This window comes from Cyrtonyx montezumae, unplaced genomic scaffold, assembly GCF_038088225.1.
Source record: "Cyrtonyx montezumae isolate F1298 unplaced genomic scaffold, pur_monq_1.0 scaffold_8, whole genome shotgun sequence".
NCBI classification, from domain to species: Eukaryota; Metazoa; Chordata; class Aves; order Galliformes; family Odontophoridae; genus Cyrtonyx; species Cyrtonyx montezumae.
Window position 1 is genome coordinate 90,726,018 of NW_027072089.1, and position 25,623 is coordinate 90,751,640.

General features: G+C 42.8%; 2 protein-coding genes across 5 annotated transcripts in view; one reads left to right on the forward strand and one right to left on the reverse strand.

Annotated features, from left to right (window-relative positions):
- Positions 1-25,623, forward strand: part of IGFBP3 (insulin like growth factor binding protein 3) — a 188,599-nt gene that overhangs the window by 18,318 nt on the left and 144,658 nt on the right. Inside the window, exon 5 of one of the 2 annotated variants that reach the window (XR_010623188.1) lies at positions 874-925. The exons of the other annotated variant lie outside the window; for it this stretch is intronic. The gene's annotated coding sequence lies outside the window, so the exon portion shown is untranslated. Of the gene's footprint in view, positions 1-873; positions 926-25,623 lie in introns of those variants that run through there. 2 annotated transcript variants of the gene reach the window in all.
- On the reverse strand, positions 112-16,552 carry IGFBP1 (insulin like growth factor binding protein 1). 3 transcript variants are annotated; one of them, XR_010623190.1, is made up of 5 exons: positions 16,131-16,534; positions 14,233-14,411; positions 12,455-12,583; positions 11,103-11,314; positions 1,078-1,141 (listed from the first exon to the last, which is right to left on the reverse strand). XR_010623190.1 is itself a non-coding variant. In XM_065753059.1 (4 exons), exons 1-4 carry the CDS (start codon positions 16,507-16,509, stop codon positions 1,079-1,081), a joined length of 750 nt encoding a protein of 249 aa, XP_065609131.1. In that variant the 5' UTR covers positions 16,510-16,534; the 3' UTR covers positions 112-1,078. The 3 variants fall into 3 exon arrangements, 2 of the variants coding, with proteins under 2 accessions (XP_065609131.1, XP_065609132.1); XM_065753059.1 differs by lacking the exon at positions 11,103-11,314 and having other exon boundaries at positions 112-1,141; XM_065753060.1 differs by lacking the exon at positions 1,078-1,141 and having other exon boundaries at positions 10,987-11,314; positions 16,131-16,552.

Here is a 25,623-nt window from a genome sequence, read left to right on the forward strand (position 1 = left end):
TCTCATAGAGATCCTTTAAACTTAGTTAGCATTATTGGCACCTTAAGAATTTGCACAGGAAGGTACACAACAAAAAAATTCATGAATGTACTGCAAATCTTGGTAGGTTCTTTTTGTTCTTTTTTGTAGCATACTTCATCTCTAGGTGCTAGATGGTTCCTATATGTGGCACATACTGATGTGGAAAATACTGGTTTTAACCATAGTAACATAGTTGCATAAACCCTTTAATAACCCTTTCACTGGCACGAATCCAAGTTAAAGTTGATTGCAGGCAGCTCTGTTATCTTTTGAACTATTTAAGAAATTCCCTTTTTCAATAGGTCTACTGTGCAATAGTCTTTTGAACTTAGAATATCCCTTTTCAGTGTTTTGGCATGCACATTCTTTAGGGAATATCATTAGCTATTTGTGCACAAGGGAAAGGAGACGTCAGTGAGTACCAAAACCACAGAATTAATTAGTGTTTAGTACAGTCTGAACTTTTGTGACTAAATTCCATAGAAACCTTAGCACAGCATAATTCTATATTGATCTGAACCCTGAATTTAAGTAGTGGTTTTATAAATCTGTTGGGAAATCATTTTTTTTTTGTGTGTTTGTAGTCACTCTAAAACTGAGTAATGCAGGATGGCTCCACAGAGATTTCACATATTAGCAATAGAAATTATAATTAAAGTATGAAAAGTGCTGAGCAATTCTTATGGATACGATCACATACTAGTATTCAAAATGAAATTTTAATATTAGGATGTTAATGTTAGGACGAAGGAGAATCTCCATTTTTTTACTGGATGTGGCTGGGAACGTGGCCGCTGACGATAAGGAAAAGGCTGAGGTTCTCAGTGTCTTCTTTATGTTTGTCTTCAAAAGTCAGAGCAGTTATCCTCAGGGCACTCCACTCTCTGACCTGGAAGTCTCACTTCGGAGCAGAATAAACGCCCCCACGATTCAGGTGGAAACAATCAGAGACCTACTACTCCACCCGGACTGCTGCAAGTACATGGGGCCAGATAAGATCCACCTGAGTGCTGAGGGAACTGGCAGAGATGATAGCCAAGCTGCTTCCCATCATCTATCATAGTTCCTGGTCAACTGGTGAGGTCCCAGAAAATTGGAGGCTTGCCAGTGTGATTCCCATCTACAAGAAGGGTTGTAAGGGTACAGGGAACTACAGGCCTGTCAGCCTGACCTCGATGCTAGGGAAGGTTTATGGAGCAGATTGTGTTGAAGGAGATCAAGCGAAGAAGTGTGGCATGTTCAGGACAACTGGGGAATCAGACCTAGACAGCATGGGTTCATGGAGGGCAGGTCCTTCTTGACCAACCTTATCTCCTATGATCTAGCGACCCATCTGGTAGATGAGGGAAAGACTGCTGATATAGCCTGCCCTGACTTCAGCAAAGCCTTTGACACTGTCTCCCATGGTATTCTCCTGGAGAAGCTGACAGCCTGTGGCTTGTACAGGTACACTCTTTGCTGGGTAAGGAACTGGCTGGAAGGCCAAGCCCAGAGAGTGGTGGTGGTGAATGGAGTTGAATCCAGCTGACAATCAGTCATGAGTGGTGTTCCCCAGGGGTTTGTACTGGGACCTGTCCTCTTCAATATCTTTACTGATGACCTGGATGAGGGCATTGAGTGCACTGTCAGTAAGTTTGCAGATGACACCAAGTTGGCTGGAAGTGTCAATATGCCTGGGGATAGCAAGGCCCTACAGAGGGATCTGGCCAGGCTGGGTAGCTGGGCTGAAGCCAATGGGATGAGGTTCATCAAGACCAAGTGCCGGGTCCTGCACTTTTGGCCCAGCCAATGCTACAGGCTTGGGGTAGAGTGGCTGGAGCACTGTGTAGAAGAAATGGACTTGGGGTATTGGTTGATGCTCGGCTGAATATGAGCCAGCAGTGTGCCCAGACAGCCAAGAAGGCTACTGCCATCCTGGCTTGTATCAGAAATATATTGCCAGCAGGAGCAGAGAAGTAATTGTCCCCTGTACTCAGCACTGGTGAGGCTGTACCTCAAGTACTGTGTTCAATCTTGGGCCCCTCACTGTGAAAAAGACATTGAGGCCCTGGAGCGTGTCCAGAGAAGGGCAACTAAGCTGGTGAGGGGTCTGGAGCACAAGTCTTATGAGGAGCGGCTGAGGGAGCTGGGGTGGTTCAATGTGGAGGAGGCTTAGGGGAGACCTTATTCTCTATAACTACTTGAAGGGATGTTGTAATGAGCTGGGGTTTGGCTTCTTTTATGTAACTGGCAATAGGAACAGAAGTAGTGGCTTCAAGTTGAGCCAGGGGGGATTCGATTTGGATGTTAGGGAATACTACCTGTCTGAAAGAGTGGTCAGGCTCTGGAATGGGCTGCCCAGGGAGGTGGTGGAGTCACCGACCCTGGAGGTGTTCAAGGAACATTTAGAGGGACATTGTTTAGAGAGAACTACTGGTGATAGGTGGACACTTGGACTGGATGATCTTGTAGGTCTTTTCCAAATTTGGTGATTCTATGATTCTACAACTATATGAGTAGCTGCTCCTGCTGTGCCTTTAGGAAATCATTTGTTAATATCAGAAGAATATGCTTTTTTCCTACATTAGAAAGTACTGTCTCTTCCACCCCATCCTCCCTAGTCTGCCTTTTTTTTTCCTTCTTTTTTCTAAGCAGTGTGAAAATAAGATCCAAAAACTGTTATTGAGTATTCCAAGGACAACCATCTTCTTCAGCAAGTATACAAAACTCATGCTGTTTAAGAACATAAAAAGAAGTTTTTCTGCATGTCCAGTGGGCTGGTGTATCTTCCAACTGGAAGGTATTTAACCTGTCAGTGGATGGTAGCTTCGCATCTGGAGTTCCAGTACATGAGATTGTTTGCACTGTACAACACATCAGTTGAAAAAATACTAAATATTCTTCTGCTAGAAGGGAAATTTACTGGTAAAATGGTAAGTAGCACAATTGGTTGTTCACCAGAAGTTTTAGTTTTTAAAGTTTTTCATCATTTTATGTTGTATAATTTCTTGCAGTTCAGCTTTTGCAGCTGTGGAAATATATACACCTTTGTTTTTGCTCTTACCCTGTATATATTTAAATATGTAAATGACTTAAAGGCTGACAGTTGCAGAAAAATAAATAAATAAATAATGCTGTATCTGGGTATTAGCAGAAGCAAAGGATAATGCTGCAAATCTCAGTTTATCCTTGCAGAATGCTTGTCCCGAGGTATATGTCCCAAGTTTCCACTTCTGCTGACCTATCTAAATTCCTTGAGAGGCTTTATCTGTCATATTGCTAATTTCACCCCACTGCGCTCTCAATGAGTGGTGATAGAAAGGCAGTAAAGTTATTGCTGCAAAGAGAAGCTGAGATTCTAAAAGATTCTGTCAAGCTGAACAAGATGTTACTGGGAAGGACTGCTTCCCACTGCCACATGCAGTAGGACATTTCAGAAGTGGGGTAGTGGAAGACCTTAGTTACAAGAGCCAGGCTGAGTGTGTATTTCCGTAGCTTCCTGCAATTGGAGAACAGAGGCTATTTTTGCCTGTTTATACCACCCAAAGAATATTCAAGGTGAAGGTGAGTTTCCTGCATCTGCTACACAACACGTAACTTGCACCCAGTTAAAAGGGCCTAACTGTCTGAGCTTGAAAACTGATTATTGCTTTATCACAGGGATGCCATATGCAAAGTTCAGCCCTCAGGTCTTGCTACATATTTCCATAGATGCTAACAGTGACATGCTACAGCTCTTCTTTCCCTGCTCCCTTGTTGAAGCCAAATGGCAAGGGCTCAGCTGTTGAAGCAGCAATAAACAGAAGCTGCAGGCTACAACAAAATATAGAAGAAGATGATGATGATATAGCAAATATTTGCTCTATGTCTTCATAGACATCCCACACTAAGATGCTTTTCCAAGGAACCTCAACTTCAATACATCAATAAACTACAAAGCACTGGCAGTGAGAGAAAAAGATAATCACTCAATTTCAGGCATATTTATGCAATTAAAACCTCTGTGTTAACCCAAATGGGCTGCTCCTTGTTAGCTTAAGAGCAGATGAAGAAGGAAGAGCAGGCAGTGCTGTCTTGGGTTTCTGCAGCAGGGGGTCTCTGCCAGAACAGCTTTGCCTGCTGGCTGTTCATTCTATATCCATTATAGAATCTCAAAGAGCAAGCAGAAACTCTTGCAAAATGAAACACTCAAGATCTGGAATGGACTACATTTAGAATTTTTTCATTTGACTTTAATTCTATGTCCAGGGGCAAGCTTGCTCCCACATCAGTCCCACATGAAATTGCCTCTTTCCCTGGGCCTTTCCATTAGTATACCTGCAGATAGACTAGGTGAGTGCAAAGGACCCAAAGGAGGAGAGAAGTCAGTGGAAATGGAAATGAAGGAAAGTAAAATAAAGCCCTTGTTTGCTTGATAGACCTACCATCGCAGCTGTTTTCATTAATCAAAGAGCCAGTGCTGGTGTGTCTGGGCTACTGCTGTACTTTCTGGTAATACATAACTAACTGGCAGTGTTCCTGTCAAATCCTGCCCTTCTTTGTTCCCTCATTACCTAAATGTGTCTAGGTGATATGTGGTGACAAAGAGAATCTCTCTACTTCTCTCTCTCTCTCATAGTGTTATTTGCTACATACCATCCACACAATTCTTCAAGAAGGCAAATGTGCCAAACACAGTTAAGTATTCATTAAGACACTCATAACCCACATTTTCCTGTGCATTTTGAGTCTCTGCCCGCTTCTCAGTGCAACATCCAATAACTGCATAAAGTCCATAAATATAACATTTTTGTAAATAAGAAGCCTACGACAAGTCTTTGTCCCCACTACCCTTCCCAACACCAATTTTTCCATTTACTTCAAAGTGAGGAGCCTGACTAACTCAGTATGACTAGACACTAATATTAGGCAGGCCTTTGTAGACAGATTTAGGGGAAAAGATTTGAAAATAAAGTACAGAGTGCAATGACCTCATTTCCTTTCTATGAGCATTTTGGAGGTGGCAGTAGGCCAGCGGCAGGAGGAGGAGCAACCAGGAACAAATCCTGCCAAAACATGACAGTGTTTTGACAGAAGAAAGCATAGACTAGGTAGTGTTTTCAGATAATATGAACCAAACGTTACAGTGTTTACCTTACACCTTCCTACCAATTAATTTATTTTGAGTGGAGTGGAAGGAGTACAAGAGGGTGTGAAGGCAGGCAGATAAAATAACAAGGAGCAGTATATTCCCTTTGGATATCCAACTGCCCTTTGGGTGACCTGAGCTGCTCAGAGCATCCTGCAGCACCTTCCTTGTTTTCCTACATACTCCTACAAGGATAGGCTTGCCATCACAGGAGGGACTTGTGCAGTGAGCACATGCTAAAGCCAGGATTGCCAGGTGATGCATGTTAAAAAACAAAACAAAACAAAAAAACCCAAAACCCATAGTCAAATAATAAGTAAGTAAAATAAATAAGCAAAAGGAAATTACAGATCTTAGATTTTTTTTTTCATCCTATTGCTGAGACTGATAATAACAATCATGAAAATCACAATGCATGACATCTATGGCCTAAACATAGGACAAGCTTTTAGCAGCACTCCCAGCAGGGGAGGTAGAATTTGACTTCTTTGTCTCCTTGCATTAGTCCTAATCCCAATATGCAGAAGTCTGGCCTAAGTCAGTCAGTCCAGCCTAGAGCAGTTCAGCAGAGATCTGTCCTGGGTCCTGGCAGGATGTCACACAAGGCCAGATTGCAGACAAGGAGGCACCCATCCCCTGCTGTTTTCAGTAAGATGTAAGATGATCTTCTAAGAAATCTGTCTGTCATGTTCAAATGCTGTATGAGGAAGCTTTTGTTCCTGGTGTTAAAATTTAAAGGACAGAGTTCCTAACACTCATCCCCATAAAAAAAGTAATTTTTTGCAGCTAGGATGGGAATTTGCCACCCTGCAAATATTAGAAGTAGGTGTCCTATATATTGCAAATAGACTGTATTATTAATAATTGTTAACATGATACTCTTTTCTCTTACATGTATTGATCCCAACAAAAAAGAACCAATTTCTGCTATTTAGTGATCAACTCTGTGCAAGGCTGATGGTGTGAGAACAGTTAGTGCAGTTAGTTAGCTGTGTACTGCAGCTGGAATCATACAATTTCCCCTCCTTTCCTCACCATTTTCTCTTAGAAATATTATATGACTACTTTTCAATGCTGTGGGCATGCACCATGAAAACTCTCTAAGATTCTGCCCCAATCTGCTGTTTTTTCACTCTTTTGATACAAGATTGCGGAGCATTTTGACATAGTGAATACAGTTTTATAATGAAGTTTTAGCCCAGTCTCACTGTAATTCATTACAGTGAGGTTAGTCTTTTAATTATTCATATTGTTAATGCTATCAACTGCCTTTGAGGTACTTCTCTTGTAAAGACAACTCTCTTAACAGAGCAGCTCAATAGCATATCTACAGTTTCAAATTTGGGGCAGTTAAAAATTTATCAGACCTCAGTTGGAGCAAAACCAGTGGACAGATACAGTCAGCACATTCAACAAGTACACTGCAATGCCACAGAACTTCAGTCCACAGAGCAGAGATTTACATGCTTCAGCTCTGGAGTTTCTGCACACTAGTTCCCACTCCCATTTCAAACCTAAGGCTCATCTCAAGAAACTGACTCTTTTTTTTGCTGAGCTTCCCTCCAGTTAAGCTTTTAAAAATGTTATCCTCTCTTCTCTGTACCTTTTCTCAGGCAGGGTTTATGCAGCCTGTTTCCACTTTTGGGACTTCCTAACTCCCACACCAATTTAATTGAGTAACATCCTACCAGCTCTGCGTGAAATGCACCAGGAGAGACACTCTGCAAATAGTGGAGGGTCCCCTGCTCTAGCCATCAGGCAGAAGGAGGGCAACTGAAGAGACAGAGAGGAATGGAAACAGGACTCTGCTCAGAGTGATAGAGAAACCCCCTCCAGCCTGCCTCACCTTTCCAGGTGCCCTTACACAATAGGTATGAAGTTCTGGAACTTGAAGGATAAGGGAAAAGCGGATGTTGATGAAGATTTATCTAGGGGGTTGTCTAGGGTGAGTCAGTCAACCCCATGCCTTTCTACTACCTCTACCAAGAACAAAAGAAGGGTAGTGGTCATAGTATACTTTCTTCGGAGGGAAACAGTGGGCCAGTCAGCATATCATATGCTGACTGTACCTTACTCAAAGTGAAGTCTGCTGCCTCCCTGGTGCCTGGGTCAGTGACATTAAGAAGAAGCTCCCTGGTCTGATACAGACCTCCAGTTATTACTTGCTTTTTATTGTTCAGGTCAGCATTGATGAAGTTGCAGAGAGAAGTGCAAAGGCTAGGAAAAGGGACTTTAGGACACGGGTGATTAGCTGAAGGAGTGGGAGCACAGGTAGAGTTTTGTTCAATCCCTTCAATATCAATAGCAGGGAAAAACACTGAGAGGAAAAGGAAAACCCACTTGATCATCATATGGCTAAGAGGCTGGTGTCATTGGTGGATTTTTTAATTCTGTTTTTTATCATGGAGCAGCTTGTACAGCACTGGACCCGCTGGCAACAGTTAACATTCACCTATCTCAAAGAGGGAAAAGCATTCTAGCCCAGGAGTTGGCAGGGCTCATTTAGAAGGTTTTAAACTATGTTTGAAGGGGTAAGGGGGTAAAAACAGGCTCAATAGAGAAGAGCCTGTTTTATGATGCCTATGATGTAGTGGGGAGCTGGTTAGGAAGCAGGCTGACCTGGCTGAACAGGGAGATCTCACTGAGATTTTGGAAAAAAAAAGAGAGCTTACAATCTTTGAAAGAAGGGGTAGGCAACTTGGGAAGAATTCAAGGATGTTGCTAGGATATGCAGTGAGATGGAATGAGTGAATGGAGAAAGCCCAGCTAGGATTTAATCTGGACATTGTTGTAAAACATAAAAAAATGTTTTTACAAATACATTAACAACAAAAGAAGAGCCAAGGACAATTTCCATCCTTTACTGGATGCAGAGGGGAACATTACCACCAAGAATGAGGAAAACTCTGAGGTACTCAATATTTTATTTTCTTCTGTCATTAATAGTCAGGCCAGTTATCCTCAGGGTACTCAGCCCCTGAGCTGGAAGACAGGGATGGGGAGCAGAATGAAACCCCCACAATTCAAGAGGAAGAAGTTAGTGACCTGCTACTCCACCTAGACTGCTGCAAGTCCATGGAGACAGATGGAATCCAACTGAGAACACTGAAGAAGCTGACAGAAGTGACTGCCAATCCATTTTTCATCATTTATCAGCAGTCCTTGTCAACTAGGTCTCGGTCAGCTGGAGAGTTGCAAATGTGACACCCATTTACTATCTGCAGCTTTGGACAATGCAGTAAAAAATGGACCTAACACTTAGCATCCAAAGGAGGGATACAAAGATGGTGAAGACTCTAGAGGGGAAGATTTTTAAAGAGTGGCTGAAATCCCTTAATTTGCTCAACCTACAGAAGAGGTGGCTGACAGGAGGCCTCATCATGGCCTACAGCTCCTGAGGAGGGGTAGTGGAGGGGCAGACACTGATTTCCTCTCTCTGGTGAATAGCAATAGAACCCAGGCAAATGACATTAAACTGCAACAGAGGAGGTTTATATTGGATATCAGGAAAAGGTTATTCACTAAGTAGGTGGTCAGGCACCAAAACAGCCTGAGTTTTACAGAGTTCAAGAAATCTTCTTGAAAGAGTCCAGTGGAGGGCCATGAAGATGATAAAGGGAACACCTTCCTCATAAGAAAAAGCTGAGATCTGGGTCTGTTCAGTCTTGAAAAAAGAAGACTCAGAGGGGATCTGATCCACATCTAATAAATATCTAAGGAGAGGAAGGCAAAGGTATGAGGCTGGACTCTTCTCAGCAGTGTGTGGTGATAGGACAAGGGGAAATGGCCACAAACTGAGGCATAGAAAGTTCCGCACAAATGTGTGTGGGAACTTCATCTCATTGAGGGTGACAGAGCATTGGAACAGGCTGCCCAGAGTCTCCTTCTCTGGAGATGTTCAAGACCTGCCTGGATGCCTACCTGTGCAGCCTGGTCTAGTGAGCCTGCCTTGGCAGGGAGGTTGGACTGGATGATCTCTTTCAACCTCTACAATTCTGTGAAGAAACATCTGGGCAATGCTCTCAGACATATGATCTGATTTTTGGGTAGCCCTGTGTGAAGCCAAGAGTTGGACTTCATGATCCTTACAGGTCCCTTCCAAATCAGGGTATTTTGTGATTCTGTGAAGTCAGAAGGATCCAGGAAACTGCAAGCCTGTCAGCCTGACAGTATCAAGGGAAGGTTATGGAGCAAATCATCTTGAGTGCAATTACATAGCATGTGTGGGACAACCAGGGGATCAGGCCTAGCCAGCAGGGGTTCATGAAAGGCAGGTCCTGCTTGACCAACATGATCTCCTTCAATGACCAGGTGACCTGCCTAGAGAATGAGGGTAAGTTTATGGACAAAGTCCACCTGGGCTTTAAGAATGCCTTTGATAATACCTCCAGCATTCTCCTGGAGAAGCTGACAGTTCATGATTTAGACAGATATACTCTTCACTGGACAAAAAACTCCTAGGATTGCTGGGCCCAGAAAGAGGTGGTGAACTGAGTTAAATCCAGTTCATGACCAGTCACAAGTGGTTATGCCCAGTTATGTACTGGGGCCAATCTTGTTTAATGTCTTTACTGATTATATGGATGAGGGGACTGAATACACCATCAGCAAGTTTGAAGATGACATAAAGTTGGGAGGAAGCTGATCTGCTTGAGGTTAGGAAGGCTCTACAGAGGGATCTGGATAAGCTTGATAGATGGGCTGAGGCCAGTTGTATGAGGCTGACTAGGATCAAGTGATGGGTCTTGCACTTTGGTCACAACAATCCCATGCAACACTACTAGTGTAGGCAGAGTGTCTGGAAAGCTGTACAGAACCCCAGAATCTGGGGTTCATAGTGAACATGAGCCAGCAGTGTGCCCAGGTGGCTGAGAAAGCCAATAGCATCCTGTCTTGTATCAGAAATAGTTCAGTCAGCAGGACTAGGGAGGTGGTTGTCCCCGTGTATTCCTATTGGTGAGGCTGAACCTTAAGCAGTTTTGGGCCCCTTGCTACTAGACACTGAGGCCTCAAAAGATGTCCAAAGAAGAGCAAAAAAATGAATGAAAGATCTGGAACAAAAGCCTTAAGAGGAACAGCTGAGGAAAGTGGGATTGTTTAGTCTGGAGAGCTCAAGATAGACCTGATTGCTCTTTACAACTACCTGAAAGGAAATTGTAGAGGTGGGAAATGGTCTCTTCTCCCAGGTAACTTAGTTACCAGCTCCAGAAAGCTGGCACCTGTGTGCTGTGCTGCAAAAAGTAAGACACTGGAGCTTTGTAGAAGAAATTATTTAATAACTTATTTTAAATAACATGATAAAGTCAACATGTGAATAATTTACATTTGTGGCACTGAATATCCTCTTGTTTTGCTATATATCCTGTACATATGTATGGAAAACATAACAAATACTGTCCCATCATGAATTTCAGTGTATAGTCAAGGTTTAGACTTTCTTTCTTAAGAAACAGCTTGACGCTGAAACAGGGGTGCCAAAGCAACATGATAAACAAAACAAGTTTTAAATTAGTTCCAAAGCACATTCCCTACTGAAAGCTATTTTTTTAAATTCCATTTTACATCTATAAATACACAGTATAAAAAGGCAAGTTTACAAACCACTTTTTTCCCAATAGACTTATGCCATTTGAAGTTTTAAGTAGCATCATTTCTCTAACATAAACACATACATTTAAGGGCAATAATACTAAGTATTTACATATAAAGTTATGAAGTGTTTGAGAATATAAATTATAGAGAGAATATAAATTAGTAAGAACACGGACAAAAACATACTCGTAAAATAAATAACATCAGCTTTACATATGAAACTATCTCTAATATTATAAAAACATAACATATAAGACTGCGGGACTTGATCATGCAGTTGCTTGTATTTAACTGTCAATTCTGCATCTAAATAATACCAGCTCAGTAAAAAAGCTATTTTATGGGGCTGTTCATGAGCTGAAAATCAGGTGCTCGTAATTACCTTCTTGGAATGGCTCCTGCCTAAAATGGCTCCTGATGAGGTCAGCTCCACAGAGAAGCTGATGTAAATGAATACTAATTTTATTCTAGTGATCTGAGATACTGTTGACAGTCAGAGTCTCCTTTCACTTCTGGGGATCCAGGAATTTTTATTCCATTTTTTGGATAGACACACCAGCACCCAGCAGACTCTCCATCCAGTGAAGTTTCACACTAGGATTATTTGGAAAGTTAATCAAAACCCAGAATAAGTAATTGTTAGCAAAAAACTCACTACTGAATACTACGAGTAGTTCAACACACTAGAACTGAAAGCTCAAGAACTGCAGTGCATTGGACCCATTTTTAATGCAGTGATACCTCTCTGATAGAACTTCCAGCCAACACACTTGGTTAGGAAGTCTTGATTTAAGCTTTACTACTCCAACAAAAATTACAGATTTAAAACAATATGCCCACTTCTTGATAATTGGTAATATAAAGTAGCTTTACCTTCCAGTATGAGAATCTGGTGGAAAGCAGAATATGTAAGGTAAAGGAGTGAAAGCAAAGGCCTGATAGGCTGACTCTTCATACATTGAGGGAAATGTAATTCTTTCTTTAGTGGGGGAGCTACACAGGTTTCTGCATATGCCTATTTAGGTCCCAGGTCACTATGAGTCACATGGTGGTGCCACTTACTAAAACAATAAATCTTGGTGGCACAGACTTATGCAAACCTACTAAATTTTTGTGTATGGTCTACAGTTACAACAGTGTGATTTACGCTTTAGTTAACTATACAGATTTCTCTCAGAGTACTTTGCAATAGCTTTTGTAGATACTATAATGGATATAAGCATTATCAATAATGTAATCTAAAGGCAGTACAAATCAATACATTTTTTATAATTTCAAAGGGCTAATCTTGCTCCAGAGAGTTTTGTCACTTCAAGAATTCTTTAATGGGAGAGCTGAGATCCTCCTGTCCTCACAGTGATTATTACATACACACTTAACAACACAGGCAGTATGGTGGATAGTATGGATTAGCATTGGTTGCGAATATGCTAACAAATCAGATGCATAGAGCTTGACTTGGCTTGGGAAGAGACAGGGTCAAAACATTTTAGAAAGGCTTAGTGTACACCTGTTCTGTGAACAGAGAAGACTTTTGCTTCCATTTTTGTCAATCCAGAGCATGCACTCACTTTTAAGATGACTAACCATCTGTTCCCACTACTAAGTATCCTATTTTCACAACCTTTTCCAGCAGATGCAAACTTGTGAGCTTTGTAGCAGAGGATTGTGAAAAGAATTGTCTGTGTCAGATTAATTGCAAGCTGCTGTGAGCAGACAGGAAAAAATACATACCTGTTTGCTGTGGTAAAATCCATTCTTGTTACAGTTGGGCAAATAGAATTTGTAAATGTCTCCTCCACTTCTCTGCTGAGCCTTTACCAATTTATACAGAGCTCTATAGAGCTCCTTCTGACAAGGTCCCTACAGAAAACCATACAAAGATTGTCAGTACTGAAATCATGAAGAAACCAACCAAACAAAAAGTGATCAATATGAAGCTAGCGAAAAGCTTATTTATTAGTCATACAATCTGCAGCATGTAACACTGATTTGCATGTAGATCCTACATGTTTCAATAGTAGTGTGTCCAGACAAAGCTAGTGTTGCATTTAGGTGTTTGTTTCTATTCTTTGAGGTACTTTCTGTCCTCAGAAACATGAGAATTAAAGTACTTAAATTGCCACGCAAGGAAATTTAACCTGTACTGAGTTAAGTACATTACTACTCTGAGACTACTGTATCTTCTATTATGGGGAGCTTCATGTTAGAAGGCTTGTGTATGCACATTTTGTTGGGTTGCCATGGTCCTGTGTTCTGTTGATGTACAGAGAATAGGTGCAAGACACATACAGACAGTATGAGAACACACATTTGAATGTTATCTTTTGTATAAGACATGGTTGTCACCAAAGCAGAATGGAAAACACTGCAGTGACTTGTGAGACTCAGATCCAAAGTACCTGAAACTGGAAATGAAGTACTGTTTGTATCTTTAACTATTTTCACTGTTTTCTTGCTTCTTTTTTAATTTTTTTTTTAAGTCACCACATTATGACTACTGTATTAACAGTGCCTAACGAGTGAAGGGGGAAGTGACTGAACAAATATTTTTACTTGGGAGTGAAAATAACTTCATCCTCTTCTTTTCCAAGACCTCACCTCACATAGCAGTTCTGTTCAAACCAGTGGGCTTATCTGGTGCTCTGGGTCAGAAAGGTAGAGGCTTAGAAGACAGAACTGGAACTAATAGCTTTTAATATATAGCAGTCCAAACTAAATGAGCACTTAACTTCTGCTCTGGATGTGGAGCCAGACTTTTTAGCTATTTTTTGTTCGTTTCCCTCCATTTTGTTTGTGACTGTTATGAAATGTCATGCACTGTGGTGCATAAATCTAATTCAACTCTACGCTGCATGGTTAAGCACGCTGTCTGGGACTGCATTAAATGTGGTTCTCTGGTGCCCTCAAGTGGAACAAGAGCCTATTTTTGCACATATCCCACGTGCCCATTAGTCACCGCAGCTTTACAGTATCGAAGATAAAAGTGTACTTTAATTGCTGAGCTTTCTGTCTTTTCACATGCATCTACTTGCTAGTGTTTCCCCTTGATCAGAAAGCAATGTTTTGTTTTGTACTGGTGTTTCATCAACATTAGTACATAAGTGCTTCTTTTTATTTCACTGATCAATAGACAAAGCGCAAATGCCTTTTATTATTTTAATTAAAACAAGAAAGAAGTCCAAGACTGTAGTATGGGTTTCCAGAAATTAAGGAACCATGTAATCATCTGACGTTAACTGCAGAGCAAGATTTATCCTCGACAAGGACTCTGTACAGGACATGTCTGATGCCCATCTATTTTTACAGTTACTGCTATTCTGCTTGTTTCTCGAGCATCTCAGGAAGGCATTTCTAAAGAAGCCTGTTTTCTAGCTACCCAAAATAACAACATCTTGATGTAGGAACTAGATTTGGGATTAGAGTTTCACGCACACTTTAATTTCGTAGCCAGAATCAAGTAGCATCTACTGAAATGGTCCCTGAAAGGCTTGCAAAAAAACCCCACTCACCTGTTCTTTCCATTTCTTGAGTTCATATATTCTCTTTGCTTTCATGTTTTCATATACAGTGATGGCATTCCAAGGGATGGATTTATCCTGGCTTATGGGAAACATCAATGGATAGTTCAGCATCTGATCCTGTGCCATTTCAGTGCTATCTAAAGGTATATCCTCAGGCTCAGTAGAGTCTGGAAAGGAATTTTATTAAGATGAATATCTACAGTGACCTTTAGCACTTATTTCTCCAAAGGAAAAAGGTAAAAAAAAAAAGAGGAAGGCACCCTCACACACACATTTATCTTCATATCCCCTTACCCCTCCAAAAAAACATATTTGTAACAGATCCATTTCAGTTGGAGAAAAAATAACTTACATTAGTTTTCTTTTGTAAAGTCATATCCAGACATGGGGAAATGGTTTCAAACTTAGGGTAGATATAGGTTGGTTGTAAGGAAAAAGCCTTTTACAGTAAGGGTGGTGAGGCACTGGAACAGGTTGCTGAGATGTGGCAGAAGCCCTGCCCCTGGAGACATTCTAGGCCAGGCTGGACCAAGATCTGATCTAGTCGTGGATGTCCCTGTTCATTGTAGGGGAATTGGACTAGATAACTTTTAAAGGTTCTTTCCAACTCTACAATCTGTCATTCTATGATTTGGAATCACTCTACTCCTAAAGGTTAAACTGCAGCCATTCTGTCAGAAATGAAAAATCTTTATTTGCCACTGTGGGTTTTAGTTGCTTTACTAAATGGGGAAAATCTTGCGAGAAACTTTATTATTATTACTTTTTTTAATCAGCATGATGTGTTTCTGTTTTTATTTAGGAAATGATTCGGTCCAGACTTGAATTCATGGCATCCTGTACTTTGTTCTGTGGCTTGCCTCACATTTAACAACAGGTAACAATTCACAGGAGCTGTCAGATGTTCGCTTTTGTCTTCAGTGGATTGAATAGTCAGGGAATGGAAGAAATTGTTTGCATTTGCCTGAGCGTGGCCCCTGTGACAATACCTAAGTTAGAGAATGTGAACTCTTCATTCTTTTGCTAAGAGCAGAAGCTCTTAGTGATTGCAAGAATGCATAACATGTATAAATAATTTGTTGGATCAAGGCTGTAAATCAACCATACAATGACCAAAAATAATCCCGTTTTTTCCCCTTTTGATGATGTTCAGTGAAAAAATAATAATTAAAATAAAGAATGAGATTATTATATCTTTTTAACTGCTGGAGTCTTAAGCACCCAGTTTAGTACTACCACTAATGGTCAGTACTATTTTGAGTCAACCATGATTATGTTTCTAACGTTATTGAGTTACATTAATCATAACTACATGAACATAGCAGTAATGACAGCAAAAATGATAGTAAATAGTATAGTAATGAAATAACACTGTAGAAGTTCTTGGTCAGCGTTTAGCATAAGATGCTTGATATGCCTTTTCGCTCAAAGGCATTAGTGAATAAATCCATAAATTGATAATAAATAATAAATGAATTCAAACACAAAATTTGTTTAGGTATTTTCAATCTCTCTCAAGACTTTTGGAGATGTCCATGAATAAAATCCCAAAAACATCTGTCCCACTCTTGTTACTGTTTACTACTAGAGTCTGTAGTTCCAGAAACCTTACTGTGAATAGTCTGAATCGTCCCATCGCTTGAGTATCTTCCTGCTTGCTGCCTGCGGCATCTCTGAATATCTCCTCGATCTGCAACGGGATGCCTCACCTCACACTAATCTGAGCACATTCTCCTTCAAAATGCTGTCTGCATTTCCTATACTTTAAATGCGCGCCTAACTTCGTACATCCTCCCAAGCTCCTGACTCCCGGCTCCTGCAGCGCTGCCACTGCAGACCCGGTTCCCAGGCCTGCTGCACGAAGTGTGGTCGCGATCGGGCCTTACCTGCCGCCTCCGCTGAGCGCGTCCTTACAGCCTCGCTGGCGGGCAGGCACTTTCCTTGGCCCCGGATGAGGGCAGAGAGGGGCCGGGTCTCCCCCGACGAGACGTGGCAGCGGAGACTGTGGCGACAGCGGGTCGTGTAGACCCCGCACGGCTGGCCTAGTCCAAGGGCACAGGTCTGGCAACAGCCGCAGCCGGGCTGCCGAGCCGTCTCCGGGCAGGTGGGCTCGACGGGCGGGCAGAGGGCCAGCTTCTCCTGCGTGCATGGCGCACAGTGCAGGGGCTGCAAGGACGCGGCGGCGACGAAGCGAGGGCCCACCAGCGCCGGCAGCAGCAGGGAAGGCAGCCAGCAGCGGCTTATCAGGGACAGCATGCAGTTCATATCTCTGATGAGGGAGCGCAGCTCAGCGGTCTGGGGAGCTGAAGGCAGGATACATACATCCAGCTAGCCCAAGCCATTTATACCGAGATTTGCCTGGCTATTAATCTTTAACCTCGAGTTAACTATTATCAGAACAAGTGGGCAAGAGAAACGTCATTTCACTGGAGGTTCGGGTCCCTGACCACTATTCTCCTCCCCTTTCTCTTTCTTCCTTTATTTATTTATTTATTTTTAATTCCAGACACACAGGAGTGCCATTATTCCCTCACTCCCATCTCTCTTCCCTAGCATAGTTGCCTGGAAAAAAAGCTGCGGAGGTGGAGAGGACATGGGCAGAGTAGGTGCATCCCTTTCCTTTTCGCCTGTCACAGATATCTTCCAATTTTGAAATATCTGCACACAAGATTTTTTGCATTAACCTGTGGGAGAGACTGCGTTGCTGAAACTGAAGTGGTCTCCCACCTCTGTGGATTCACTGGATTCACTGTTGCTGCTGCTGTGGCATGGGAGAAGTATCAGTCTGCAAAACAGGCATTTGAGGAATACCAGTGTTTGTCAAACAACCCAGAGACAGATGAGATAGCTCTGTTTTTCTGACTGGCGTGTTAACCTCTTCATCTACCCATATTTGACCTTAAAACAATCTTTCTCTTTTTTTCCTTGGCATAGTATAGTATGCACTATACTGTAGTTGTCACTATAGTAAAAGCAAAAGTATTTGAACTTCACTGTAATGAGCAGATATTTTTTTCCTAGTATTAGCAGTATGTATTGAGCTTGAACTAGCAAATTCCATTGTCAGGTTACCTAAAGTAGCATGACTTTTGTTCGTGTGTGGGTTTATTTGTTTATTTATTTATTGCATTTAGTACTTTTTTGTAAATAAATCATTAGCGTGAAAGTGTGTTGTTTAAGCAGTGGATGTAGTATACCTTGATTTCAGCAAGGCATTTGACACCATCTCTCACAGCATCCTTATAACGAAGTTGAGGATGTGTGGAGTAGATTAGTGGACAATGAGGTTGGGCTGAGAACTGGCTGACTGGCAGAGCTGAAAGGTTGTGATCCGTTGTGGGAATACGAAAGTATATTTAGAGCTGCAACTGTGGAACAGGATAAAACAGCATGAGAAAGGAAGGCTGAGAACCAAAGACACTTCCAGAAGAAGAGGAAAACAAGTTCAAGTAAGCTGCACGATGGCAGACCCCAATTGGAGGAAGAGTGCATGGTTAGGAAAGACTCACAGCCCTGATTGGATAATCGCCTGTATGCACGTTTAAGGATTGTTTTGGGAAGTTATATTGTTGATATTTAAAGACAGGTGGGAAAGTTACAAGAGAGAACTTGTGAAAGTACATAAAGGATGTTAAAACCTGTAATAAACTATTTGGATCGTTCATATCTGAGTCCGTGCCCGAGACACTGCAATCAGTAGTACAGAGTTCAGTTGGAGGCCTGTACTTAGTGGTGTTCCTCAGGGACTGGTTCTGGGTCTGGTACTGTTGAACATCTTCATCATTGACCTTGATGAGGGGATGGAGTCCACCCTCAGCAAGTTTGTCAGTGATACAAAGCTGGGAGGAATGGTTGACACACCGGAGGCTGTGCTGCCATTCAGCAAGACCTGGACAGGGTGGAGAGTTGGGCAGAAAGGAACCAGATGAGGTTTAACAAGAGCAAGTGTAGAATCTTGCACCTAGGGAGGAATAACTGCATACACTGGTACAGGTTGGGAGGTGACCTGCTGGAGAGAAGATTTGAGGAGAGGAACCTGGGTGTCCTGGTGGATGACAGGGTGGCCATGAGCTAGCAGTGTGCCCTGGTGGCCAAGAAGGCCAATGGGGTGCATTAAAAAGAGCATGGCCAGAAGGTCAAGGAAGGTGATCCTTCCCCCTCTCCTCTGCCCGGGTGTGGCCTCACCTGGAGTACTGTGTCCAGGTCTGGGCTCCTTGGTACAAAAAAGACTGGGATCTCCTTGAGATAGTTCAGTGGAGGGCCACAAAGATGATAAAGGGTGTGAAACACCTCCCTTATACAGAAAAGCTGAGAAACCTGGGTCTGTTCAGCCTTGAAAAGAGAAGAGTCAGAGGGGATCTGATCTATGTCTATAAATATCTAAGGAGCAGGAGGCAAAGGGATGAGGCTGAATTCTTCTCAGCAGTGTGTGATGATGGGACAAGGGGAAATGGCCACAAACTGAGGCATAGGAAGTTATGCACAAATGTGCATGGGAACTTCTACACAGTGAGGTTGACAGAGCACTGGAACGGGCTGCCTAGAGAGGTGGTGGAGTCTCCTTCTCTGGAGACATTCAAGACCCACCTGGACACCTACTTCTGCAACCTGGTCTAGGGAGTCTGCCTTGGCAGGGGGTTTGGACTAGATGATCTCTAATGATCCCTTTCAACCCCTACAATTCTGTGTTTCATGTTTTATTTTTCACTTTTGTTTCTTTAGTATTGAAGCCAAATTTTTCATTTATAATTCAGTATTTACTGCATTTTTAACTCCCTCACATCTTAATTCAGTTCTTTCATTATTTGTATTGGTTACAGACTTTCACAACTTTTTCACTTTACTTTTTCTCTTTACTACTGTGTCTTCTAATTATTTTCTTTCTCCAATGTTCAGACATATAATGGAATGTAAAAAAAATCATCATACACAAAAGATAGCAGCCCTTAAAACTGACTTGTATTTTTAAGCACACTGAATAAAATATTTTAAAAGAATTATTTGGATTTCACGTCTGTGAGTGAGAGCTGTCTCCTTTCATCAAGGATCATGAAAATGTATTTAAAAATGAAATGCAGATCCCTCGGAAAAATACAGAGACCCAAGTATCTCATATGCATTTGTAAATGCATATGCATACATTTTCTCCTTTGTCTACAAGTTTGCTCTGAAGTAATGCCTCCTATTTCATTATAATGACCATGACATCAGAAGTGTATGTTGGTGGCATGGCAGTAGAGGCTGAATCTTCCACCAATATTCTGTTAAATTTTGTTGCCATGTAACAGAAGGAAGCATAGAGGCAGTCTGTCAGAATGGTGTTTGTCATGGAAGTGGATATGAAGCAAAGGTATATAATTGAATCTTTATGTGAAGAAAAAAAATTGCACCCATTGACATTCATTTCTACCATGTCACTCTGTCAAGCAGTTCCCTAAAGTGGTCAAAGTCTACTCTCCTGCAGTCCAGCATAACAAGCTTGCTGTGCACTGTCTTTGGTGCTCTAAAGATCATTAACTCCACCATTTTATGGTCAGTGCAGCCAAGAATGCCCTTCACATTTCTCACCAGCCTCGTTGGTGACAACGAAGTCCAGCATAGCACCTTTTCTTATGAGTTCTTCTTCCAAGTGGTAGAGGAAGTTATCATCAACACATTCCAGACACTTCTCCGATTTCTGGTGCCCTGCTGTGTTGTCCCATCAACAGATATCAGGGTGGTTGAAGTCCTCCATCAGCACCATGTTTTGCGAATGTGAAGCTGTTTTCTACTTGTAGAGGTCCTCATCCACTTGATCTTTCTAATCCAATGGCCTTTAGCAGATTCCCACTACAGTGACTCCTTCTCCTGTGTTCCCTTTAACCCTAACCCATGAGTAATCTGTCATCTTCTTGTCTATCTCCAGGTGGAGCTCCATGTACTCTAGCTGGTCATTGATGTAGAAGGCAACACCTCCTCCCTTTTCCCCTGCCTGTCTTTCCTAAAGAGTTCATACCCATCTATTCCAACATTCCAGTCATGAGAGCCATCTCACCAGGTCTCAGTGCTGTCAATATCATCATAGCCCTGTGGGCACACACACACCTGCAACTCTTTCTGCTTGTTGATGAAAGATGGTCTTCCCCTTCTTTGAGAGATGAGCTCCATTTTCCCCTGGACCAGATTTCTCAAAACTAGTTCCATGACATAAATAGCCAAAGCTCTGCTCATATCACCACTCCCTTAACCATTTATTGATTTTCTTCATTTTTCTTCATTTTATCAGCCCTAGGAGGATTGTACCTGTGCTCCTCCATCCTTCACTGCTGCTTTCTGCTCCTTGTAGTCTCTCTTGACATTCTTCAGGTTCAAACTGCTATGTCACTGATGCCTACGTGAAACAGCAACAGCAGGTAGTAAGTAGTCTGTAGGATCTCCAAGGTCTTGCTGCCTCTCTGTCACATACCTAATCCAGGGCCCTGTCGAGCAGCAGACCCCTCTAGATAGTGGGCCAGGATGACAAGTGTACCACTCAAAAGAGAATCACCCACAGCTATCACCTGTTGCTTTTTCTTAGTTGCAGTAGCTGTTTATGCAATGAGAATCAGGTCTGTCTGCCTTACTCAGCTCTGATGATTTACCTGTTAACTGTTTCTTTTTCCCTCTCAATCTGGAGAGCCATGGAGTGGTTCTGCAGAGACACCTCTGGTTTTGGAGCAGCTTCTTCCTCTTGTTAGTCTTTCTTATGGAAATTTGCCATTTCTCATCACTGTTGCCTTCCCCTCCAACTGGATGTGTCAGTGGAGGAGTTTGGGGGTGTTTGGCCTTGGCCTGTGGAGGGCCTCCCTACCCCTCAGGCAAATGGACGTGACCTCCCAACATGGTATCATCTGCAAACTTACTGAGGGTACACTCAATTGCCTCATCCAGGTCATCAATAAAGATATTAAACAAGATGGGCCCCAGTACTGACTCCTTGGGGACACCATTTGCAACAGGTTACCAGCTGGACTTAGCTCCATTAACCACTACCTGTTGGGTACGGCCCTCTACCCAGTTCCTTACCCAAAGAAGGGTATACCTGTCCAGGCCACAGGTACCCATTTTCCCCAGGAGAATACTGTGAGAGACCCTGTCAAAAACTTTGCTGAAGTCTAGGTAGGCTACATCTACAGCCTTTCCCTCGTCTATCAGACTGGTCACCCACTCACAGAAGGAGATAAGGTTGATCAAGCACTAACTGCCTTTCATAACCCATGCTGGCTGGGCCTGATCCTCTGGACACCATGCATGTGCCATGTGATCTCACCCAACATGATTTGCTCCATAATTTCCCTGGTACCGAGGTCAGGCTGATAGGCCTGTAGCTCCCTGGATACTCCTTATGTCCTTGCTTGTAGATGAGAGTCACATCATCAAGCCTCCAATCCTCTGGGACCTCTCCAGATAATCTGGTAAATGTATGAGGTCAGCTCGGCAATCACCCCTGACAGCTTCCTCAGCACCCTAGGATGGAGCTCATCTGGTCCCATGGACTTGTGACAGTCCAGATGGAGGAGGAGTTCTCTAACTGTCTCTACCTGAATCACCAGGGTTGTATTCTGCATAGCATTCCAGACTTCCAGATCAAGGTGTAAAGTACCCTATGGGTAACTGATCTGCCTATTAAGGGCAAATGTAAAGAAGGCATTGAGAACCTCAGCGTTCTCCTTATCCTCAGTGGTCACATTCCCCACTGCATCAAGTGAAGGGTGGAAATTCTCGATTCTTCTCTTACCATTGATACATTTGTTAAAAGATTTCTTACTCTCTTTTACTGCAGTGGCCAGTCTGAGTTCAAGTTGGACTTTTGCCTTCCTATCTTCCTCCCTGCATACTGTAGCAACTTCCTTGTAATCTCCCAAAGTAGCCTGTTCCTTCTTCCAGAGGATGTAGACTCTCTTTTTCTTCCAGAGTCTCAACAGTAATTCCTGGTTCATCCACACCAGTCTTCTTCCCCTATGGCTTTCCTTACAGCATTCAGGAACAGCCTGTTCTTGTGCCTTTAAGATTTCCATCTCGAGGAGCATTCAGGCTTTTTTTGGACTCCTTTACCCTTAAGGAGCAACTCCCAAGGGACTCTTGCAACAAGCATCCTGAACAGGTCGAAGTCTTCCCTCTTGAAGTTCAAGATAGCAGTTTTGCTAGTCACCCTTCTGACATCTCCAAGAATAGAGAATTCTACAATTTAATGGTCACTTTGCCCAAGACAGTCCCCACCTTCACATCTCCCACCTGTCCTTCACTGTTAGTGAAAAGCAGGTCTAGCTGGGCACCACTCCTCATAGACTCTCATACCAGCTGTATAAGGAAGCTATCTTCCATACACTCTAGAAACCTCTTGGACTGCTTCCTCTGCACTGTTTTATATTTCCAACACATATCAGGGAAGTTGAAGTCTCCCATGAGAATGAGTGCTGGTGATCACATGACTTCTGCTAGCTGCTCATCGAATGGCCTCATCCTTCTCTTCATCCTGATTAGGCGGTCTATAACAGACCCCACCAAGATGTCACCCCTACAGTCCTTCCCTCTGATCCTTACCCATAGACACTCAACTTTATCATTCCCAACCCCAAGCTCTTTGATGTCAAAACAGTATTCGATATAAAGGGCCACACCACCACCCTTCTTTCCACGTCTATCCCTTCTGAAGATCTTGTAGCCATCCATCACAGAACTCCAGTTATGGGAGTGGTCCCACCACATTTTGGTAATAGAAACTAGGTCATAGTTAGCCTGCCACACAATCATTTCCAGCTCTTCCTGCTTGTTACCCATGCTGCATGCACTGGTGTAGATGCACTTCAGCTGAGTCATCTGCCTCACCCCCAGCTCAAGCATTGTTCCCCTAGGCTCATCTCTTGTGAGCCCTGTTTTGTCTTCTTCCCCTGTTGTAGCTAGTTTAATGCTCTTTCTATAAGCCCCACTAGCTCCTGCACCAGGATTTGTTGCCCCTTTTGAGATAGGTGGGTTCCATGGATGGACAAGAGGCCAGGGGCCAAGTAAACTGCCCCATGATCAAAGAACACATAATTTCTGCCTCGACACCAGCTTCTGAGCCAATTATTCATTACTTCTGCTTTCCAAGCCTGCTCCGTGTCCCTCACTGCCCCTGAAGGTATAGAACTAAAGATCACTTGAGCTCCTTCTCCTTGAACTAGATGCTCTAAACCCCTGAAATTTCTTTTCATGGTTTGTAGGCTTCTCTGAGCAATTTCATCACTGCCCACCTGAACTATGAGTAATGGAAAATAATCAGTGGACCTAACCAGCTTTGGGAATTTCCTGGTTATGTCCCTGACCTGGGCCACAGGAAGGCAGCACACTTCCTGATGGCTCAGGTCTGATCTGCATATGGGGCCTTCTGTTCCTCTGAGAAGGGAGTTGCTCACCATGACTATCTTTCTTTCTTTCCTGACAGAGGTAGACTCAAGGCGTGGGGGTAACCGCCTCCTAGACAGATCCTCCATCGCCTCTCCATTCAGATCCCCTTCAATTTACAGTGTCTCAAACATGTTGCTTAGGAGTGGGGAAGTGGGGTAGGCAGGCAGGGGTGCTTCTGTGACGCCAAGTTGAGACTCTCTTCCAACCCTCTTCATCAGTCAGGTCTGTCTGACTGTGACAGGGCAGGGAGTCAACCACTTTTCTGGGGGTATCTCCCTGGCACCCTTCCCTCTGGCATGCCAGTGAGTCACTCCACCAGTCAATCTCCTTCTCATACTGCCTGATGATCTTTAGTCTCTGCACCTCCTCCTTGAGCTCCACCACCAGGCTGAGCAGCTTGTCTACCTGCTCGCACCTCACACAGGTGAAATCCTGGCCACCCTCCCCAGGGAGTAAGTTGTCTTTCTCTCCAACAGGATGTACCAATACAGGAGTTTGGGGATGTTTGGCCTTGGCCTGTGTATTCAATGCAGGTTGTGTGTGAATCCGGCTGACTCTATTTCTGCTTCCCTGATAGTACACAACATTCTGCAGCTCAGACACCTGTCTTAGGAGGTCCTTCACCTTGGCACATCTTACATGGGTGAGTTTGCCTCTCACCTCTGTGCCTGGAGCAAAGTGCAGACACTTCCCACAGATCAGAGAATGCACAGAGGATTCTTCCTTTAGAAGCTCTGTCTGAGTGGAGTCAATGGTCATGATCAGAGTAGGTGGTGCACACACCCCTGCCAGAGCTGCAACTTTAGCTTGACATTGAGTGCTCATCATTTTGCTTTGAGGGAATGAGTGCCCCCCTCTTCTGAAGCTGACAAAATCTTAGGGCCCTGACATGTGATCTACTACACTGGCTGTTGCATCACACCACAGGTGTACATGTGACACTCACACTCTGTCTGCCCAGTCTGTGTTGACTAGTCACTGCCCTCGCTGAGGCTTCTTTTAGGGTGTGATTGTCATTGCCCAGGCAACACCCATACCATGTCAGCTCTCTCTTGAGAGCTGCCCATTGCTGTAGGGTCACTGCTTTCTCAGTGTTTGTCTAGCAAAGGAAACTCTCAAAATCCCCTTGTACCTTGAGATCAGTTGCTCTGGTTCTGGCTGGGCTGGCTCTGAAGCAGCTGCTCTCAACGACTGAATCAAGATTTTTCATTGCTCTGAGGCAGCTATAAGTATCTGAACTGCCCAGGTAATGTCTAGCAGTCTTCTTGAAGAAAGATTTTCTTCAGCTTACCCTGTAATGATAAATAAACAAACAAACTAAAAAGCCTTACAGATAAGAAAACATTTTAAAGGTGTGTTTGTTTTGCTTCTTTTATGATTGTAGGTCACTCTAGATGGTGGCCTATGGTGGAGGAATATCCTCATAATTTTTATGTAAGTAAGAAACCAATCCTGAACTGTAAGCTTAATATCTTCTTATATTATGTGATATATGTACATACGCACACACATATACATAGCATCTAGCATATGAAGACAGACAGGTATGATAGAAATGAAAAAACCTTACTCTATTCTTTGTCATTTGTCCCCTACCAAAAGTACTTTATGCCATATGTATGGCTTTTCATGATTTTTTTATCTTGTCATTTATAGTGCTTTGGTTACTGATGAACAATTTGATTGAAGTGTTTATTAATGGTTTGTTCTCATAATTTTTAGCTTGTGACAATGATATATATGATATTTGTTATTATTTTTCTATTCTGGTTGTGTAAGCATGACTTCTGAATTGTGGGAGCAGATAGGGAGTGCAAAAAAATTGATTTTGCACAGACATTCTGTAACTTTTGCAGAGTGACTTCTTGTATTTTTTTCTCAGCAATTAATTCTTCTAGAATATAGAAAATATTTTAGAAATACCTAAATGGTTTAGCGCAGAGAAGAAAAGTGAGACTGTAGCTAGAAAGGCAT

What these genes read in the sequence shown, in the direction of transcription:
- IGFBP1 (XM_065753060.1), bottom strand. Translation starts at nt 16,509, where the DNA reads ATGAACTGCATGCTGTCCCTGATAAGCCGCTGCTGGCTGCCTTCCCTG. An exon ending in GCGCTCAGCGGAGGCGGCAG is followed by an intron (nt 14,412 to 16,130) that starts GTAAGGCCCGAT and finishes ATTCCTTTCCAG; the next exon opens with ACTCTACTGAGCCTGAGGAT. An exon ending in TCAAGAAATGGAAAGAACAG is followed by an intron (nt 12,584 to 14,232) that starts GTGAGTGGGGTT and finishes GGTTTTCTGTAG; the next exon opens with GGACCTTGTCAGAAGGAGCT.